Source organism: Rhinolophus hipposideros, assembly GCF_964194185.1.
Source record: "Rhinolophus hipposideros genome assembly, chromosome: 4".
Classification (NCBI taxonomy): Eukaryota; Metazoa; Chordata; class Mammalia; order Chiroptera; family Rhinolophidae; genus Rhinolophus; species Rhinolophus hipposideros.
The window spans coordinates 99154884-99176579 of record NC_138050.1 but is presented as its reverse complement, the minus strand read 5'-3'; the positions used below and the strand labels follow the sequence as shown (position 1 = coordinate 99176579).

Here is a 21696-nt window from a genome sequence, read left to right as displayed (position 1 = left end):
AACTTCCGAACAGCTGATTTATAAGAGAATGTAGCCCACCTGGGAAAAGAAAGCTTTCTGTTGCCCCAACTTGACCGCAAAGCATCTGTGTGATAGACTCATGGATTCTAAAATTCAAACATAAGTAAGATATGGTCTCACCTTCAAAGAACTCACCAGTTAAACAGGGAGACACAAAAAGAGATAGTTGCATTCCCCCACAACTCCTACAGTAGCATGTTGCACACAGTAGGTGTTCAAAAGACGGCTGTTGCCTGGTAGTCAGTCGGTGAATAGAGAGCAGTGATCCCTAAGCATGTTGTACCGTACTGCTACAAGTACCCCCTAAACTCTTTTGCCCCAGACCCATACTCAGAATTTTCTTAGCAGATGCCCCAATTACTCAGATTCCTTGCAGTCTGTTTTAACCTTTATATCAGCATCACAAAAATTCTTAGAGGGAGGTGGGAGAGGAGACGGGAATTTGGGGGCAAACTCAGCCATTGGAGTGAACCACCTGGTCCAATTATAGTTTGCCTCAGGCCTCAAACTTCTTTCCAGAGTCTGTAAAAGAACTGTACCTCACTCTCCGCTCTAGTTCTTTCTCAATAGACAGGACTTTGTCATGGACTTTGTGAAATAGAAATTTTTTTAAGTTATTTTGTAAATTGAAAAATATATGTCGTACACTATTAAATAGAAAATCAGATTATAAAATCACATGAGCAACGTTATCCATTTTCGTTAAAAATTAGGTTGCCATAGGTATGTGTGTGTGTGAATGTGCCACCTCTTACACGTGCAGGGAAAGGCAAGAAAAGCCTAGGAACTTATACAACAAAACATTAACAGAGGTTATTTTTAAGTAATGGGATTATGGATGATTTTTACTTTTTTGTGTGTGCTTTCCATCATTTATCCAGTGAATATATTTCACTTTTGTGTTCCGAAAACAAAATGCATATGTATTAGTTTTCTATTTCTGCATAAGAAATGACCACAAACATAGCAGCTTAAAGCAAGACCCATTTATTAACTAACAGTTCTGTAGGTTAGCAGCCCAGGCACGTTCCACTGTGTTCTCTGTTTTGGGTCTCATTAGGCTGAAATCAGGGTGTTAGCCAGGCTGGCCTCTTACCCAGAGGCTCTGGGGAATAATTTGCTTTCAAGACCGTTTATATTGTTGGCAAGATTCAGTCCCCTGCGGTTGCAGGACAGAGGACCCTGTTTCCTTGCCGGCTCTCAGCCAGGGTTGCTCGTAGGTGCCACTGTCGGGGCCTGGTCCCGTGGTCCCCTCCATCTCAGCCACAGATCACTCCCACATGTCAGAACCTGCTGTGCTTCACATCTCTGTCTTCCCCCTCTACTACCAGCCAGAAAAACACAATGTGCATTTAAAGGGTTCTGTGATTAGGTTAGGCCCACCTAGGTCATCTCCCGTTTGATTATCTCAAAGTCAACTGATTAGTAACCTTAATTACATCTGCAGAATCCCTTGTGCCACATAAATGTAACATATTATGAGTGATATCCCATCATATTCACAGGTCCTGCCCACACTAAGGGGACAGGATATAAACCAGGGGGCAAGAATCTTAAGATACGCCTTAGAGTTCTGCCTGCCACTGTGTGTGTGTGTGTGTTTTAACACTCCCCGTAAGAATGGCATTCTCCGTAGCCCCTCATCAGCTTGTCTGCCTCCCCGCGGTGAGCAGAGATCACACAAGAGGAAGGACCAGAAGTGAAGGGGCCTGGAATTTGTTTGTCTTTGTTGATAAACACACATCCGTCTGTCCACACAGCTCTATGGTCACATGTTGAGCAATTCTGGATTATGACAGACCTAATGGGGGCCGATAGGACCAATGACAATTCCGTGGGGGACAGAGGCTTCTAACTCCGGTTCTCTCGCCTAGTATGACATCGTTGGACACTCTGGAGATGACTACAACATTGGCCTAGTTCCAATTAACAAGGTCCCCAAGGACAATAAGCAAAGACTGGACGTTCTGAAGGTAAATAATCCAGTCATCTCTGTGTTGTGAACACCTCCACCAGACTAGGCCAAGTGTCTTTGGTCACTGAAAAGAGTCGCTGAAGAAGCAGCGGATACAGGAAACAAAAGACTTCCTGCTTCACAAACATTCAAGTATTAAACTGAGAAAATACTCACACCTGAAATCCTGGTCTCTACCAGGATTAAAATTAATTAAACAGAACAAAATTAAACTTTGTTCCTTATCTTTTGAGGGTACTCAGTATTGTATTGGGATTCTACAACCTGGATCCCCTCCTGTATCCTATACAATTCTTCTCAGACCCTAGGTATTTCAGTAGAAATAGCTAACTCTCTAACCCCAATTTTATGTGTTTCTTAGTATTTTTTAATGACAAACTCAATTTCGTGTACTTAGATCTACAATAAAAACACACGCCATGATTTTAATGTCAATTTTTCTCTATTGCTGTTGATGTAAGTATAATGTTTAGTATTATAACTTTGTTTATGGAAAACCCAACCCATTCCTTATTTTTCTCCTTTGTCATCTTCATCATCTGGTGTGATGCCAAGTCTTTTATATTTTCTTACATTTTCTCACTTTAAATGGCTGTGTGAGTGTCAAAAGTAAGTGCCAACTGGGATAGTTTGGGAACATTTCCTGTTTCCAACAAAAGTCTTAACCACATACAAATGTCACTATGTGCTGTTGTCACTCTAAGGTGCCAGTGGAACAGAACTCACTCAGAGACTTCTTATCCCTGTGTACAGTTTGGTACTGGTGCATTCTCCCAGTCAATAGAAAAATCGTCACATTTGAAACAAATAAGTTTCTCACCCGTGGCTTTTGTGCACCATCTTTACCCCAGACAATGCATGCCCACTCGCAGTTCTGCATGAGTGGTGACCATACGTTAGACGGGACAAAACATGCCATCCAGGAAATCGCCAAGGAAGAAGCTGACGAGTACTTCGTCATCGTCTTGAGTGATGCCAATCTGTCACGATATGGAATACATCCTGCCAAGTTGGCCCAAATCCTGACAAGCAACCCTCAAGTAAATGCTTTTGCCATTTTTATTGGATCGCTAGGTGATCAAGCAACCAGGTAAGTGTCATCTCAGGACATAGCAAAGGGTGGGTATCAGGATACTTGAGTTCCTGATGCACTCCCTGTCATGGGCTTAGCATCTTGTGCAGTTGGGGGGTGGATGGAAACAGAAACTAGAATCGCTCCTCTCAAGGAACTGATAGTCTACTTGAGAGGATGTGATGTTCTAGCTATGTCTGCATGAGCAATATTCATTTTATATGAATTATTTTTCAGTTTATATCTAAACCAACCAACCACGCACAGCACAATGATTTGTCCACTAGTAAATTAAACAGCATTTTATACATTCTGTACTTTACATCAAGGTCCCAAGCTCAGTTCTAATCAGTTCATGTTCAAATCACATTCAAAGCAGCAAAAGTCTACTATTTTCCTAGCATAAGGAAATATATATATAATGTATGTAAACATACACAAACGTGTATAAAATCATACATAATGTGTGGCTGTATATTACAGATACACATTTCTGTAGACACACAGACACACACGCATGCACACACACACACACACACACACACGTGTGTATATCTCCCTCTCCCTGGGGAGACAGGGCAGGTGAAACACTTGGAGACAGTGTGAGACAGTGAGATGCTACATTGAATATACCAAATATTCAATAGAGGGATTTATGGTCAGACAATAAATACCATCCTGAATGATCTGAAATGATAGATCTGGAAACGCTTTCGATGACTGAAACACACTAACATCTCTCTTTTTTGAATTACACACAGAACGAGCTCGTGGTTTTTATCTGCTTAAAATACTTGTAAGAAGCAGGAAACATAAGTGAAAGTCTATCTCCTCCTAAAGCACAAAAGGCCACATACCTTGCTGTTATTCCACATCCTTTACCTGCTGTTCTCTGGCTTAGGGTCCTGTATATAGAGACAAGGAAACGTTTTAGAGTCCTCAGTGCTGCCTTTTTCTGTTTCCATTGCTTTGCTGCGGGATTGCAGAGTATGGTTAAGAACTGACTTAATACCACGAATTACAGCCACTTTATTACAACTGACTTGGCATGTTTCCCAGTTTTGTGTGTTAGCCTTTCCTAGAACTTCAATGTCCTCAAACACTGACCAGGCCTTTTCTACACAGATTTTCTTCAGGACCAGCCCAGTATTAGGCAGACGGCAAGCTCAAAAAATACTGGTTGAATTGAAATAGCTGTTTTGTCTTTCTAGTGAACAGATCCTGTTTGAATACTTAAGAAAGCAGAGTAATACCCTTGTGGTTTCCTAGGGAAATGGTCCAACTTCCACTGGCAAAAGATACGTTGCGGAATTAGCTGGTCTACCAGGCATGCCAAATGTATGATACTCCACAGGATGGTTGACTTTTATTAAATGTCATTCCAAAACCAAACTTTGTTGGCATAGTGAAAGAAGGCGTTCTTTTGGATAGAATCGCGTCTTGCCCTTTTATTGCCTTCAAAAATGGCTCTTTGTTCCAAATGATAAATTGGCATTTAAAAAAAATCATCATAAGCCTGTATAACCTCAGCATCATCAAAGCACCACTTCATACATCCAATTGCATTTCACATCGTATGATGGAGAGAGAGAGAGAGAGAGAAAGAGAGGAAGAGAAGAGAGAAAGAACCACTTGGGGTTTGGCTGGGCAGCTTTTTCGAGGCCTGTTTTCTAAGGTGGGGAAAGGTATTTGGAAGTACAGTATGAGGCCAGTTCATTCACTGGACCCCAGTGAGCTAATCCCAGATTGGTCCCTAGGGCTCTGTTCTGGAAAGGGAATATCAAATCAGGGAATGGCAGTCATAAACGGAGAACATCTTTTCTTTTCAAATTCGCTGATTTTTTTCACTGAAATGACCTTGCCTTCAATTCACTTCTTTCAAGGTGCTCTCCTTGTCTTCCAAGCCTTTCCCAGCCTAGTGACAGCCAATTCAGGTGCCGGCAGGGCAAAGGATCCAAAACTATGAACTTCCCTTCCTAAGACATCATTTGGTTGCAGTAGTTTGTGGGGCAGGACGTGGGAGGGGAGCCCTAATTTGCAATGGTAATTTCCTTTCCCTTTCCATCCCTGGCAGGCTTCAGAGAACTTTACCAGCTGGCCGGTCTTTCATTGCCATGGATACTAAGGACATCCCTCAGATTTTGCAACAGATCTTTACCTCCACCATGTTGTCCAGTATTTAAGAAGTGCCCTTCAGCTCCCTGGTGACCCGGGCATTTGCCAGGAATAAAGAAGACTGAAGGACAGACGACATCTCCAAGTGAACCCGAGCAATGAGTGGAGGATTCTGGCATTCCTGCCTCCTGCTGCTCTTGCTCAGTAATCAGAATTCAGAAAAGCTGCCAGAGGGAGGCTTGTGCATGGAAACATACCGCCGTTGATAGGTTTACAAATCATTACAGGAAGCAAGTTGACCTGCATTTTATAAAAGGTCGGGTTACAGGAAGGTGGTTGGAGAACTGTGGTGCTTAGTTGGTTTCCCAAAACCTGAGGGAGAGAGAATACCTTGTTTCCGGCCTTGGCACATCATGGGGTCCCCTGAGATAACAAAAGTGACCCCATCAAACTAACTCTCTGATGCCACATTCTGACATTAAGATACAAGCCTGTGCAAGCTCACCCTTCCGGTCCAATAATTACTTTTATTTCCTCCCTCACTCTGTGTTGCCCAACAAAGATTTGATAGTATTTAATCCACTGGAAAGTCCTTCTAACAACAGTATTTTGTAAAAGGTTGGATTTTCTCAATAATTCCATTTTCTTGGCCAAAACCAAAAGGAATCAAAAGACCCTTGGATGGCTTCCTTTCCCACGTGACTTTTAAAAGGCTCTTTAAATAATGAAGAGCAAATGTCCTATTCTCCATGCCGCCGGGAGTGGAAGGATAAAGGATGTCTGGCCTTCAGTTTCCTGTTTCTTCTTTTTCTCCTAGTGCTTCTCAGAAGTTTCACACTACTCCATTTTGGGGTCCAAAACGTAGTGCTCAGAATCACAAATACTTGTGTTTCCACTTAAAGCAAAGTAAAAACAAGGCAGTATGTTTGAACTGAATAACTGGAAATTTCTTTAGCTGTAAAAAAAAAAAAGAAAAAAAAAAAAACCTTTTTTCAAGCCTCATTCTTTTTTCTTGCAAAGTGTGCCTGACTCCTACCCTCTCTTGGGCTGACCTTATGTATCAATAGGCTGTGTCGCTTTGTTTAAAAGCAAATGCTTCAGCAGAACACGGTCTCTCTCCAGCCATATACTAAAAAGTTCCTCTTCACCACTGATCGCAGAATCAGAAACACTGGGGACACCAATGTGTGTGTGCCTTCTTACAAGTTGGAAAAACCAATCGTGTCAATAATGTTACCTTCTTCACCCAAATATAGTAGTGACATTGCACAGAGCCTTTTCATTTTAATTAGAGCAAAGAAAAAAAGACAACACCCATTTGTTTCACCACCCCATCTCCCTATCAACTGTCAAAAAAATAAAAGCAATGAGATTTCCAGTGCAGTATTCTTGCCCAAGGAGTTTGCATGGCATGTTTTATTTTTCTAGCCAGAGCTTGCTCTGTGCATTGAATCATCCAATGATGCAAGCAATTGCAATCCAATAAGTACTTTTAAAAATGCAATTGCATTAATAACAATGGTAGTAACAACAGCAGCTAACATTTACTGATTACTTACTATGCACCAGCTATGCTCAGTGATTGCACACATTATTCCACTCAGTCCTCACAGCAATGCATGCAAAATAGGTTCTTCTTACCTCATTTTATAGATAAGGAAAGTGAGGATCAGAGAACTTAAGTCAGAGAACTTCCCCAAGATTCCCAATACTAATCATTGTACTACTATTGACTGACCATTAAACTACTGAAATCCTCATTTTACAAATAAGAAAACTGAGGCTTTGGCAGGCGGGGCACAGCTGGATTGTGCTGGGTGAGCTCATGCCTCTTTTTCTTGCAAGCCTCGACGGCAAGCTGCTGGTGCCTTTTTGTTCTCCCAGTGCAGTTTCTCTTCTTGTAAACTGACCACATTTCATAGAGCCCTCTCCTCGCCTGGGTCCTCAGACACTATCTGCACACATTTGGGGAGTCAGAGGAGGCTGTGGGGAACATGGGGCACTGCTGGAGGGACACTTCTAACCGCTCCTTCCTGGGCGCAGCAGCAAACTGAGGAAGTCCCCATTCAAGTGGCAGCTGAACCCCTAGACGTGCCCCTTTGCCAGAAGTTCACAGCCCCTGAAAGCCTTTAGAAGTCCAGTCCAAGAGTGATTTAACAAACCTCCCCCGTGTGTAACTGAGAGAGCAGAAGCCATTTTTTTTTTTTTAACTTAGAAAGAATATACTCAAGTAATTTAATTTACCTTTCCCTACTGGCCAGACATCGTTTGCCATTGTTATTTTTTTTTAAAGACATGAACTCCCGATTTGTAAAAGGGAAAGATGATGGGGGAGGGGAGGGGAGCATGAGAAGATGAAGGGTTTTTTATTTTCATTTCTTGAACTACCGAAGAAGTTTGTGCCTTTATTATTAAATGTACTTAATTATAGGTCACTTTAAGCGGTTCCCAGGCCCTTCTTAGGACCAGGACATTATAATAAATGCATTGTGTGCCTTGGGGGGAGGGTCTGCTGAAAAGCATCTAAACCCCATCTCTGTCTCTGTAGTGAGCCCTGTAATGCTGACAAGGTTCTTTGTCACCCATGAGCAGCCAGGAGGAATGAGCGCCATGAATGGCCGCAGTACATGGCGTGTGTTCCCCCTGGAATCCTTTGTGTGCCCCAATAAAATGACCTCGTCACACAAGGGGCAGCGCCAGCACAGCCTCAAGACGTGGATCAGAGACGGAGTACTTGAGCCCATCACACGTCTGGAATGAATCATTTAATTCTTTACACCCTTTCCTGTGAACTGTCAGAGGAGGAGAAATCCATCAATGCCAGCGAGATTTTCTCGAAACAAATTCTAGGGCTTTGGAAGCCGTTCAGGAGTGGTTTTCTGAAGGCAGCGTTGTCAGTGTTCCTGAAAGTTCAGGCTCCAGAGGCCCCAACCCTCCATCCACTTGGCTCCTTCCGGTGCCTGTCAGATCAACCAAAATTAAATTCCGCAGTGAACAGAGCCGGGAGGTACAGGACTAGGGGAATGAGCAATAGTCGCTTAGTTGTCACGTTTTGTATTTGTTTCTAACAATCGCAGTTATAAGAGATATTCTGCAAATTCTAAGCTGATATCTCCTGACGGGACAACTTTTTTCTGGAATAGTCAGGAATAGTCAAATGTCCACTATTCTCAGAAATAGTCAAATGTCCACTTGTATTTATTAAATTGTACAGAGCTTTTTCGTCAGATTACGAAATAAAATATCCACTTTTAAAAAATTCCTCCAACCAGGAACACATACAGTTTTATGAAACACTTGGAGGAAGACCCATTTACCACCAATTGCTGCTCACGGTTGTACCATCAAGTTCTTGCCTGTTGCCTTTCCTTCCCCTTTTTTATAAGACTAGAGGTACTGCAGTGGAAAGGCATCCAAATGTCCCATCTGTAGTGGGGAGAATTAGTCAGAAAGGAAGGTCTCCATGCTGCTCAGCCGTTAGCTACCTGTGCAAATTTAGGCTACTTACTTACCAGTCTCAATTGCTTCATCTGTGAATTTTTAAAGTTGGACAAAAATGATCGTTAAAGTTCCATGTTCCTATATCTCATTCAGTGAATTGACTTCGTCCCTTGTGTGTCTTACAAACACCACATAAGTTCAGTGTATTTTTGTCACCAAACCCCACACACATATCAGCCTGTGTACAGAGGATTTTGGAACCCATATCAATCGCCCTAACAAAATAATGTCACTGACAGAATGTGCATTCTAAAAGTTATGCAGTCGTTATTAGAATTGGACAAGAGGGGCTTTCCCTCATCAGCTGGACCGATATCTCTGTTGGATAATAATTCACAAAATTTCTGACCATTGTCTCTTACTTTGCACTTTGTTACCTTAAATGAAAATCCCTTTCTGCTGCTCTGCATGGTGGGATCAAAAAGACTGAGGAACTGGAAAACTACTGGGTACTGAGAGCTGACCTTTACACCGGGGCTAAACAATGTGCAATTGTGTATGCGTCTTATTGTTTTTCTTAATTGTTAAATCCTATAAACAAAAATCTCCTCCAGAGACGGGTAAAATGCTTGCCAGGCAAGTCTCACAAGTTGAGAATGATTTGACACTTTTTTTTTTTTTAATTAAGTGCTGTCTGGGGCTTTCACCTTCCAACAGAGCCTGCGTCTGTTTTTGCACAGCCATGCACGTTAGCTTTTGAATGCCGGGGTTACATAATTTTAAACTGAGTGGGGCTGTGGTATTTGGCGGCTCAGAGCAAAAGATAACACTCTTTTAAGGGGGTTTGGATCCAGACGGTGACGAGAACGGCATGTTCTGCTCTAAGAAATCTCATCAAGGGACAACACCTGAAGGGGCCACCACGCATGGGCCTCCCCCGCGGTGGACACCAGAGGCTCCCCAGGTCTCCCCTCTTCTCACAGGCTTCAGTGACAGAGCTTTGGAGCCACCAGCTCTTTCCCTGAAGGAACAATCAGAGTGTTTGTCAATAAACTCTGCCCCCAAAGATGTGGGTGTGACCCCACAGCAGTTTGAAAACATAAGGATTTCTTAAAATTACGTGCAACTGTGAAGCTTTCGTAATGGTAGCTGGAGGTTGGGCTGGAAATGGCAATGGAAATGTCTGCACATCCCGAAGCAGAACTGTCTCCCAATGCAGCCAAATGTGGCAAGAGGACAATGAGCCTGTCAAGACGTCTCTGTGTAACTCGTCTCATGATGCCACACTGGAAGCCTTGTTCATTGAAACAAAGAAAAATAAGTATATTTACTCAGGACACTAAATTTGGGATTTCAAATGAAATATATGTGTATTAATAAATACTGATGCTAATGTGAGGAGACGAGCATGTCCTCATTCCGGTGCTAATTAGGAAGACATCACCTCCAGGAATGCAGTGAGCCTCAGCAAAGCTGGTGGGTCCGTTTCCTTTTCCAAAAGATTTTCAGGCCCATAATGAAATTCAGTCCTGAGAACGCTGGCCCAGAAAGGAGCACTTGCGGACCCAGTGGAAATCAAATGGCCACACGGGCGAAGCAGCTTGCCTCCCGGAGGCAGTTCCCATAGAGCCTGGGGCTGGTAAGGAATTGGGGCTCTGCTCAGTGAGCCAGCATTCCCAGATTCCAGGGAGTGAAGCACAAAAAAACTAAAAAAGGCAGATGACAAGGGGTAACCCGGAAGGGCCAGGCTTGAGGTGATGGCCATGTGGGCTGGGAAATACATCTGTTTATTTTGCAGTTGATAAAGGAGGGGTGTTTATCTGACAGGTGTCCTTTAAATTGCCAATGATTTTGAATAACTATTTTCCAGGCTGACGGAATATGCACGTCCATGCATTGCAGGCTTAAGTCCAAAGATTTGATGTTCAACATGTAGTGCCCGAACCAAAGAATGTCTCTTTCTCTCCCTGACCTTTCGCGGAGACGGAAAACAGGGGAATGCTCTCTGCAGAGGTGGGAGGTTGTGGCAGCCCCACAGAACCGCCTGAAAGCAGACATTCAGTCACTTGGCTGGAATACAGCTCCACACAGCTGGCCTGGCTCCTTCCCCCTAACATCTGAAGTCTGTCTTTAGAGTATTTCTCAGCAAGAGGGGCTTCTCTTTTAAAATACAAATAGCCTGAGAGGCTATCCATCACGCACATCTTTGTTTGAATTTCTTCATTCACATTCTTTCTTCCTAGCCGCTGCTGAGATGAAGGAACTCAGACTGAGGCTGAGACTGGGGTGAGGAGGTAGAAGGGGTGGGAGGGGAACGTTTGCAGCTCTAGCATCACCCACGCAGAGAACTGGGCCCAGCACACTGGGCACGTAGGGGTGACGTCCTTGCCTTGGGCCACTCGACACTCCTGGGAGCACTCGCTGAAGGCTTGATGGGATGGGCTGTCAGTTGTTCTCTTCATTCTGGTTCTTTAGAGACAAAAGAGTTCCACCTGTGTTTGGCCCCCCCTCTTCTGGAAGCTCTGCCTTTCTGACATCTGAGTTATGTCGGGAGGTCACGAGCACTGACCAAGGGCCTTCAGCCCTGGGCAAGGCCTCTCTCAATACTGGACACCCACCCACCCACAGGCCCTGGACCGTGTCTCTGGTGCAGTGAACAAATCAGATTGTCGTGCGGGGTGTCAGGCGGGGTCTCAGCTCCCGCTCCCCACATAAGAACACAGGACATGGTGAGGCCAAAAAGGAACACCCACGGAGCCATAGGTAGGGGAGTCATGTCATTATATTCTCGCTGGCGGCATCCGCCTCTCTGCAATCCGCTCTTGCTAGCCCCCATCTTTTTTTCTGCTAGCGTAGCCACGGCAGTTATGTTAGTTGCCAATGGCTTACGGGTTACAGCTGACGGCCAACTAGCCACAGCTGATGGCCATCTGATCCCAGTTGATGGCCATTTACTACCCGAGCCAGCACCTTTCTATGTGAGGCCGAGAGCCTGGAAACTGCTTTTTGGGGCTTTGTCCCCACACAGATCTCTTTATTCTTAGCTCTGTTTGCCGGGAGGACTCCTGCCCTGGGCCATGGGCCTTTTACCCCCGAGAGGCCACAAACCTTATTGGAAGCCCCATCCTTCCCCTGCAGAAGCAGGGTGGGTCTGTGCCCCCCTAGACAGCAGGGCGAGCCACGCGGGAGTTACTGTGGAAAGAGCCTTGGAATTCCTGAACTCCGTCCAGGTGAGGATCGAGGCGAGATCAGTGCGAGCCTCTTAAACTCAGAATGCTCCTTCTGTGGAATGAGTGTGGCATGTACGTACGTCAGTGGAGCCTCCCTACTAGGAAGTTTTCTGAAGTGTCTGCAGTTCAGCCTTTAGCGAGAAGCTGTTCTATAACAATTTCTAAAAAGCCTTAAGTATTATTTCCTCAGCACTAAAAGAAATCAAGTGCTTCTGAAAAATGAATGCGGCACTTTAAAGAAAAATAGCTCCTTTTTGTTTCTTTAAGACAGTTCTCTTTTTTCCTTCTCTTCTTCAAGAAAGCCAGTTTTTTCTTGAGATATAATTGACGTATAACATTGTATTCGTTTCAGAGGTACACAGTAACGATTTCAATATTTTTATGTATTGCAAAATGATCACCACAGCAAGTCCAGTTAACACGCATCGCCACACATATAAGGACCAGTTTTGTATTTCCTGATCCTTGCTCTGCCAAGGACCTTACTCCCCTTCGTAACTGCCCTTTCCAAAGTGCTCATGAGTAAAGACCATGACATTAATTTCCCTCCGAAAACCACTGCATCTCCTCCCATGACAACCTCATTTTCCTGCCAGTTAGATATCATTAAATCAGACTGTCCCGCCCAGCTCTGCTGTGAAGAGGCCACATGGCCGGAACCCTGAGAATATTATGTAAGGCACAGAGAAGTTGACACTAGTGACGAGAGGACTTGCTCTTTCTCCTGTAATTAATCCACCCCTCCCAGGGCCAGCACACGAAAAATCCCAGGCTCAGCTCTGCGTGGTTGGAGTCCGTGGGATGGCAGCTGAACCCTGGACCTGCACCTAGGAGCCCCGTGATTTTGGGCATGTTCCCTGGTCTCGCTGACCTTCAGTTTTCCCACCTCTAAGATGAGAATAATGATTCTATATCTCAGGGTTCATGTGAAACTTGAAATAAGAACATGAAAACACCTCATAAATGTAAAGTGCTATCTGGTTCAAGAGTCATTTGGTTTTAGGGCCGAGAAGGAAGTGGCCCCTTAGGAAGTGAGGGTCTGTTTGACCAATTTTGTTTGGGGAGCAAGACAGCCTTCGGCCCAGACATCTCTGAATGGATGCAGAGCCTGGGGCAGCCTCTCCCTCGGGGTGGATGAAGTGGGGGCCAAATCAAAAATTGAAAGCGGATTGGCAGGAGGTAGGGGACAGATGACAGGAGGTCACTCGGCTCCAAGGCTTCATGTTCCTCTAGAATAGGACAGAGCCCGTGCCCTCTGTCTGAGTTGCAGACGTGGTTGTGATCAGGAATTTGTTTCTTGGGCTGTGCTATCACCTGCCTGGGTGAGGTATGTGGGGGGGCTTTCTGAGGAGTGGTTCCAAGTAGTTCACACTGTAGCCACAGGTTTCGCTTCAGGTGGCTGTTAGTACTGGAACTTTTTACAAATAAGGACAGTAATACAGTCCATCAGGGATGTCTTCCTGGCCTGTACACCTTCCTCAAACCCACAGGAGAACCCCTGACTCAGCTAGGTGTTCAGATATCCCCCAAAAGAATTGGTCCCTTAGTCAGTCCCTTCCGGGAGGTGACTAGGGAGTCTCAGAAAGCTAAGCCTAGGGTGCCATATTCTGGCATCTGCAGAGATAATAATAAAAAATATTATTATTCAAAATAATAATAGCTAGGGCGGATGGGTGGCTCAGTTGGTTAGAGCATGAGCTCTGGGCAACAGGGCTGCCGGTTCGATTCCCACATTGGCCAGTGAGTTGCACCCTCTGCAACTATAATGAAGTCAATGAGCTGCCGTTGAGCTCCCAGGTGGCCAGATGGCTCAGTTGGTTGGAGTATGGGCTCTCAACCACAAGGTTGCCAGTTCGACTCCCACAAGGGATGGTGGGCTGCGCTCCCTGCAACTAAACACAGAAACTGGACCTGGAGCTGAGCTGCACCCTCCACAACTAAGATTAAAAGGACAACAACTTGATTTGGAAAAAGACCTGGATCACACTATTCCCCAAAAAAGTCCTGTTCCCTTTCCCTAATAAAATCTTTCAAATAATAATAATAGTAATAGCTAACTCTTACCTAGCAGTTCCCACATGCCAGGCACTTCCTAATCACTTAACAGATAAACTCCTAAAATCCTCACAATTCCATGAGACAGATACTATTCTTATTCCCATTTTATTGAAAACACAAAGTCTACCTTAAAAGATAAAAGAAAGAGCCAACTTGATGATTGAGGAAGAGAGAAGAGCACATGGAACCCTGAAAATCTAAGAACATGGCCATGAATCCTGACTTTCCATGCCTAGTTGCAATTCCTTTTGGGATTCATATGCTCTCCTCTTCCTGGATACCTATAAAATGCTTTGGTATCCTCCTAACATCCCCCCTTTTACTTTCACCAGCTTGGGAAGTGTGGCAGAGTCGTTCATTGTTCACTATCTCCCCACATTTCCTTGTCCCCATACAATTGGTTGGGGCCATATGACCAGTCCTGGCCAAAAGGCTGTGAGCAGAAGCGCTATGTGTTAATAACAGGCTGAAGCATTTAAGAGACAGTTCAACCCCCCCACTTCTCTTTCTCTGAATTGGCATGACAGAAAACAATATGGTTTAGGTGGTGTAGCTTTAAGATGGCAGAGCGTCGTGAGCCTGGGTGATGGCGTAGAGTGGAGACTCCCACCAATTTTCCCTGGTGATGTGGCTAGCACAGGTGAGCAAGAAAGAAACCTTTGAGGTCCTAAGCCACTAAGATTTCAGGTTAATGTGATATGAGAGCCTAACAATGTAATTAGTACAGGAGGTCCTGTTTGTTCTTTTTCTCATAGTCAAATATTCCCAGGTTGAAACAAAGACTAAGAAATCAAAGTAAAAGTTAACAAAGTAAAATTTAAATTGAAGAAAACAGGTCCTCACTGCTAGGCAGCTATTTAAATTCAAGGCCACATTGGGTCATCACTGTGCAAGGAGCTCATAAAATGGGAGAGAACGTGTAGGAGAGAACCTTCCTTCTGGTTGCTGAGGAGACAGGACCCATCTCATGAGAGTGGAGAAGTAACACCCAGCAGGTCTGACACCAGCCTGGTCATGGGTGCAGTAGGAAGAGTCAAGGGTGCTTCCCACGCTGTCCCACAGTTGTTCCCATATCTGCCTGCCAAATCTTGGAGAACAGCAGGAATGAAGTCTTGTTTCTCTTTGGCCTGGCCCTGAAAAAGCGGTCAGTAAACTGTTGTTGAATGAAAAGCTGTGGGATACAAGGCCCGCAGTCCAGAGGCGGAACTCAGGCTGGCTCTCGAGGACGGCAAGATTCAGATGAGCCAGAAGGATGAGTCAGGGAGTCCCAGGGGAAATGAGGAGTAAAGGGTAGTTTGAGCAAACCCTGAATTGGAATGCTCTGAGGCGTAGCTGAGGTGGCAGGCCTGAAGAAGGGTTCTCCCTTGGCCGCCACTGTGCAGCAAAGAATGTCTAAGCAAAGCCCCGCCCGAAATGCAGCCTTCTCAGAGCCTCCAGGGTGGTCTTCTGGGCTGTCCAGCTGCTGACTCCAGCCCTGCTTGGCCAGGAGTGAGGTGGGAGGCCAGGGGGCAGCCCCAGCCGTCCTGGAGCCCAGGGTAATGACAGCCTCATTACATGCAGCGACTTCATGATGTGGCTGTTTTGTTTTGCTTTGCATTTTTTTTCTCCTAGAAAATAAGCTGAGAACCTTCTTTTACCCAAGATTACAAGTTAGGTTGGTGATGAAAGGTCTGTGCCATGCAGGAGCCCTCAGGGAGGAGCTTTCACATTTGCAAACCCTTTTGTTGAAAAAGAGTTACTCTATGGCAAGAAAAGAAAAAATTAGCAGGGAGGATCAGACTCATAGAATGACCTTCTTCGTGAGGTTGCCTGGGATCCCTGGCTGCTCATAAAGGCTGCCAAACATTTCAATCCCACACACACCCAGTAGAATCTCCAGACTCATAAACCTCTGGAAAACTTCGAAAATAATCAGCCCCCAAAAGCAGGTAAAACTGCTTCAGCAAGTCACTTTACAGAGAGCCTGAACACCATGGATTCGTCAAATGGGCTGGCGGGCCAAATGGCTAGATGGATGAGAGGGTAGGCGACTTGGTGGTGGGAAGGTTGAAGAGGAAAAAATTTGCCCTATGCAAAGGTACCTCAGGAAAGGCATTCCCAAAGCTCTTATTAGTCCCCATAATAACAGTGTAGCAGAGATGGAGTTTAAGCAGCAATTCTGCCTTATCTGCTAGAACGACAGCATAGACCCAGCCCTAATCCATCAACTTGAGGGATGAAGAACTACATGGAAAGGATTTCATCCCAAGAAAAGAGCAAATCAGACACACAGCTGATCCAATGATAAAATCTTAGCCATGGGAGAGGCAAGGATGGCTGTGTGGTATCGAACATGAACTTGTGTCCAGGTCAGACCCTAGTGACAAGCCGACATCCAGGCAGCTATGCCCAGGAGAAACCATTTTTCCATGGGTACCTGAGACAGCTCCAAGGGATCACATGCTTATCAAGACACAGAGGCCTTGGCAACCGATGTCCTTAAGTTCATGGATTTAAGTCATGACTCCTGTACTAACTAGTTTTCTGTCCTAAGAAAGTCTTTTTTAATATTTTTATTGAGATGTAATTCACATAATATAAAATTCTTTTTTTAAAAGGTTTTATTGGGGAAGGGGAACAGGACTTTATTGGGGAACAGTGTGTACTTCCAGGACATTTTTCGAAGTCAAGTTGTTGTCCTTTTGATCTTAGTTGTGGAGGGTACCGTTCAGCTTCAAATTGTTGTCCTTTCTGTCTTAGTTGTGGAGGGCGCAGCTCAGCTCCAGATCCAGTTGCCGTTGCTAGCTGCAGCGGGCATTGCTAGTTGCAGGGGGCGCAGCCCACCATCCCTTGCGGGAGTCAAATCGGCAACCTTGTGGTTGAGAGGCCACGCTCCAACTAACTGAGCCATCCAGGAGGCAGCTCAGCTCAAGGTGCCATGTTCAATCTTAGTTGCAGGGGGAGGAGCCCACCATCCCTTGCAGGACTCGAGTTGTTGAACCTGCAACTTTGTGGTTGAGAGCCCACTGGCCCGTGGGAATCGAACCGGCAGCCTTCGGAGTTAGGAGCATGGAGTTCCAACTGCCTGAGCCACCGGGCAGGCCCTATAAAATTTTTTGTGTACCCTCTTAGAATTCAGTGGTCTGAGGTATATTCAAAAAGTTGCACAAACATCACCATTACCTAATTCCAGAATATTCTCATTGTCCAAAAAGGAATCCCATACTCATTAGTAATCATTCCCCTTGCTCCTGCCTCTAGCCCCTCGTACCACTAATCCACTTTCTGTCTCAATGGATTCACTTATTCTATACATTTCATATAAATGGATTCACACAATAAGAACCATTTTTTGCTTCTTTCACTTACCATAATATTTTCAAGATTCATTCATGTTGCGTCATGGATCACTATTTCACTCCTTTTTCTAGCCAAATAATATTCGATTGTATGAATATACCACATTTTGTTTGTCCTTTTGTCAGTTGGTGGACATTTTCTACTTTTTGGCTAATGTGAATAATGCTGCTATGACCGTTCATACACAAGCTTTTTTGTGGACATATGTTTTCCGTTCTCTTCGCTATATAACTAAGAGTGGAATTGCTAGGTCACATGATAATTCTATGTTTAACTTTTTGAGGAATTTTCCCATTGTTTTCCAAAATGGTTATACCATTTTATATTTCACCAGCAATATGAGGGTTCCAATTTATTCATATCCTTTCCAATGCTTGTGATTTTGTCTTTTGATTATAGCCACCCTAGTGGGTGTGAAGTGAATATCTCATTGTGGCTTTGATTTACATTTTCCTAATGACTAATGATATTGAGCATATTTTCATGTGCTTATTGGCCATTTGCATATCTTTTTTTGAGAAATGTCTATTCAAATCCTTTGTTCATTTTTTTAAAATTAGCTGTTTGTCTATTTATTTTTGAGTTGCAAGAACTCTATATATTCTGGATACTAGACCATTATCAGATATGTAGTTTGAAATTACTTCCCCTATTCTGTGGGTTGTCTTTACGTTGTTAATAGTGTCCTTTGAAGCACAAAACTTCTTAATTTTTTTAATTAAAGTTTATTGGGGTGACAATGGTTAGTAAAGTTACATTGATTTCAGGTGTACAATTCTGTAATACATCATCTATATATCACATTGTGTGTTCATCACCCAGAGTCAGTTCTCCTTCCATCACCACATATTTGATAAAACTTCTTAATTTTGATAAAGTCCAATTTATTTATTTTTTCTTTGGTTGCTTGTACTTTGGGTGTTACAGCTAAGAAAACATTGCCTAATCCAAGGCCATGAAGATTTATGTTTACATTTTCTTCTACGAGTTTTTAAAATCATTTTAGCTCTTACATTTAGCTCTCTTATCCATTTTGAGTTAATTTTTGTGTGAGGTAGTGATATAACTTTACTCTTTTATTAATACATGTGGATATCCAGTTTTCCCAGTACTGCTTATTGAAAAGTCAATTCTTTCCCAATTGAATTGTCTTGGCCTTTGTCAAAAATTAATTGACCACAAATGCATGCGTTTATTTCTGGACTATCAATTCTATTCCAATGACCTATATGACTCTCCTTATGCTACTGCCACATAGTTGATTACTGTAGCTTTCTAGTAAGTTTCAAAATTGGAAAGTATGAGTTCTCCAACTTGGTTCTTTTTTTTCAAGATTATTTTTGTTGTTCTAAGTTTCTTGCATTTCCATATGAATTTTAGGATCAGCTTGTCATTTTTGCAAAAGAGCAAGCTAGGATTGGGGTAGGGTAGCATTGATGCCATAGATCATTTTGGAGAGTATTGCCACCTAACAATATTAAGTCTTCCAATCCATGAACATAGGATGTGTTTATATTTATTTAGGTCTTTTTGAATCTCTTTCAGCAATGTTTTGTAGTTTTCAGTGTATAAGACACACTTTTTTGTTAAATTTATTCCTAAGTATTTAAGTCATTTTGATGTTATGGTATATGAAATTATTTTCTTACTGCATTTTCAGATTGTTCATTGCTCATGCACAGAAACACAGTTGAGTTTTGTATGTTAATCTTGTTTCCTGCAAGTTTGCTGAACTTGCTTACAGTTCTAATTGGGCAAATTAAAACACTACAAAGTTCACTCTTCTTACTAAGAGTCAGACACTTTTCTTAAATATATTCCTCCAATTGCTGCAAGTCTTTGGTAAATTTTCAGAGTTTTGAAAAAGTTGATTCTCAGTTTTTTGCCAGTATTCTCATTGCTTTTATGGAGGAGAAGCTTTTCAGAGGTCCTTATTCCACCATTTTCATGGACATTACTCCCTCTTAAGGAAGTTTCTTATACCACCTTTTCCTTAACTGTATTGTTATCTTTCCATAGTTCCTTGGAGAGGATTAATAAGATGACTGAGCACCTAACTAGTAGGTACTTAGAGAAAGGGGAAGTGGCAATGAATGTGCGGTGGCTGCCTAAGCTCTCTCGTGAAAGAAGGCACAACAGTGCATAATCGGTGAACTTATACACAAATTGCCCTCCAGCTAGCCTCAGCCTGGGCTTACATCCAATTTCTCACACACCAAACCCTCCCTTTTCATTCCTATCTCCCTGTCAAAGCTTACTTTTCCCAAGCTGTGCTGCCTCAGCGTCCATTCTCTGCTAGATGGGAACATGCTAATTACTAATATGTCAACTCTCCAGGTAACTGAGGGTCTGAACCCAGTTGTGCTCACAGGTCTGAGTGAGGTTCACAAAGCCTAAAGGCAGCCACAGCCACACCAGGCCTCGGCAGACGTCGGGGAGAGAGTAAAACCTGTTCCTCTCAAACCACACTGGTTCCCGCCATCGCCCTTCACTGCAGGCCAGCCCAGGCTAGGACTTCCGTGGTTTATATATGAGTCTAGGAAAACTAAAACTGGAGTCTCCATGGTTTGTGGTATCAATCAGAGGGCGCAACTGATTATTCACAACAAACCTCCGCCCGAGCAGCATCTTTCCCAGCTACAGAGGCCTCTATGCGGACTCACGTCATCTCAGCCTCGCTGCATTCCTGAGGTTCACATTCTTCAGCTGGACGCCCAAGCCCCTCGAGAATGTGGTGTTCTCCCAGCCCCTTCTCCCAGGGCTCCACCCGTGCCCCGCTCAGCCGTAACTCTTGACCGACTTCATATCTGCTGTCCCCTTTGCTAGCAAGGCCCTCCCATCCATCCCCCCTCTGCTCACCGCTCAATCCTCCAGGGCCGAACTCACATGAATTCCTTGAGAATCTTTTTTGCTTTTGCTTTGCCTCCTAAATTTACTCACCCGTTCAACAAACGTTTGCTGAGCACCTGCTATGTTTCAGACACTGGGCGGGGGATACAACAAGGAACTTGTTCTTAGGGAATGTGCATTCTAGAGCTAAGAGCCAAAAACAAACAGAAAATATGTAGGCAGTGACAAGCTCTGAGAATGAAAATAAAAGGCAGCGAGGGTTGGGTTGGGGGCACTATTTTAAATAATGTGCGCAGGAAAACCTCTCTGGTAAGACAATTGAGCAGAAACCTGACCGAGGTAAGGTTGTGGGCTGCACAAATGTCAAGAAGAAAAGAATGCTAGCCAGAGGGAACAGCATGTGCAAAGGCCCTGAGCTGACAGCATGTTTGCCAAGCTTAAAGGATAGCAAGGAGGCCAATGTGACCGGATTTGAGTCAACAAGGGGGAGAATGTTAGATGATGAGACCCAAGAGAGAGCAGACCCCAGACCAGGTGCGGCTTTATAGAGCATGGTAAGAACTTTGGCTTTTATATGACGTAAGTTTGGAAGCCAATGGAGGGTTCTAAGCAGAAGAGATACATACTCCAAATTGTATTTTGAAAGAATCACTTGGGCTGCCATGTTGAGAACAGACTGTGAAGGGCCAAGAATAGAAGTAGAAAGACCACTTAGAAGATTGTCACAATAATTGAAACATGGTAAGATGGTGCCAGGAACCAGGATGGTAAGAAATGGTCAGAATCAATATATATTCTGAATGTGGAGCCAGCAGGATTTGCTGATGGATTCATGTGGAATGTGAGAGAAAGATAGGAATCAAAGAGACTCGAAGGGGGCCGGCCCAATGGCTCAGGCGGTTACAGCTCCATGCTCCTAACTCCGAAGGCTGCCAGTTCGATTCCCACATGGGCCAGTGGGCTCTCAACCACAAGGTTGCGGGTTCGACACCCCCCAAGGGATGGTGGGCTGCACCCCCTGCAATTAGCAACAGCAACTGGACCTGGAGCTGAGCTGCACCCTCCACAACTAAGACTGAAAGGACAACAACTTGATTTGGAAAAAAGTTGACTTGGAAAAATGTCCTGGAAGTACACACTGTTCCCCAATAAAGTCCTATTCCCCTTCCCCAATAAAATCTTTAAAAAAAAAAAAAAAAGTGACTCGGAGGATTTTGGCCTACAAAACTGAAGACTTATGGTTGCCACTTACAGAGACAGGGAAGCCAAGCAGATAAAGTAGAAGTTCGGGTGAAGCTTGACCCCTCCCCCACCTTCAGCCTCCAAGGCCATTTCCTCCATCCCTCCTGCAAGTTTCATCCTTGGCACTCCGTGGTTGTGGGCTACAGGCGCCTTGGACATCTCCAACTAAGATCCTGGTTCCTCTAGTCACATCGTCTGAATATCCTGAGAACCAGCAGAACTTGTCCAGTTCCCCGTGGCTGACACGAGACACTGTCCTAGACCCCACGTGAGCAGACCCCGAGCTGAGGCAGTGACAAGTTCAAGCAAGGCTGGCACGGCAGGAGGAACTGGCCTCAGAGCCACAGTTCTCC

At 44.2% G+C, this 21696-nt stretch overlaps 1 protein-coding gene across 1 annotated transcript in view; it reads left to right on the top strand.

Annotated features, from left to right (window-relative positions):
* The window catches only part of VWA8 (von Willebrand factor A domain containing 8), a 298600-nt gene extending 292035 nt beyond the window's left edge, over positions 1 to 6565 (top strand). Inside the window, exons 43-45 of the mRNA XM_081046044.1 lie at positions 1896 to 1994; positions 2848 to 3086; positions 5143 to 6565. Of these exons, the coding sequence (XP_080902170.1) occupies positions 1896 to 1994; positions 2848 to 3086; positions 5143 to 5251 (447 nt within the window). The 3' untranslated portion in view covers positions 5252 to 6565. The remainder of the gene's footprint in view (positions 1 to 1895; positions 1995 to 2847; positions 3087 to 5142) is intronic.
* The last annotated feature ends 15131 nt before the right edge of the window (positions 6566 to 21696 follow it).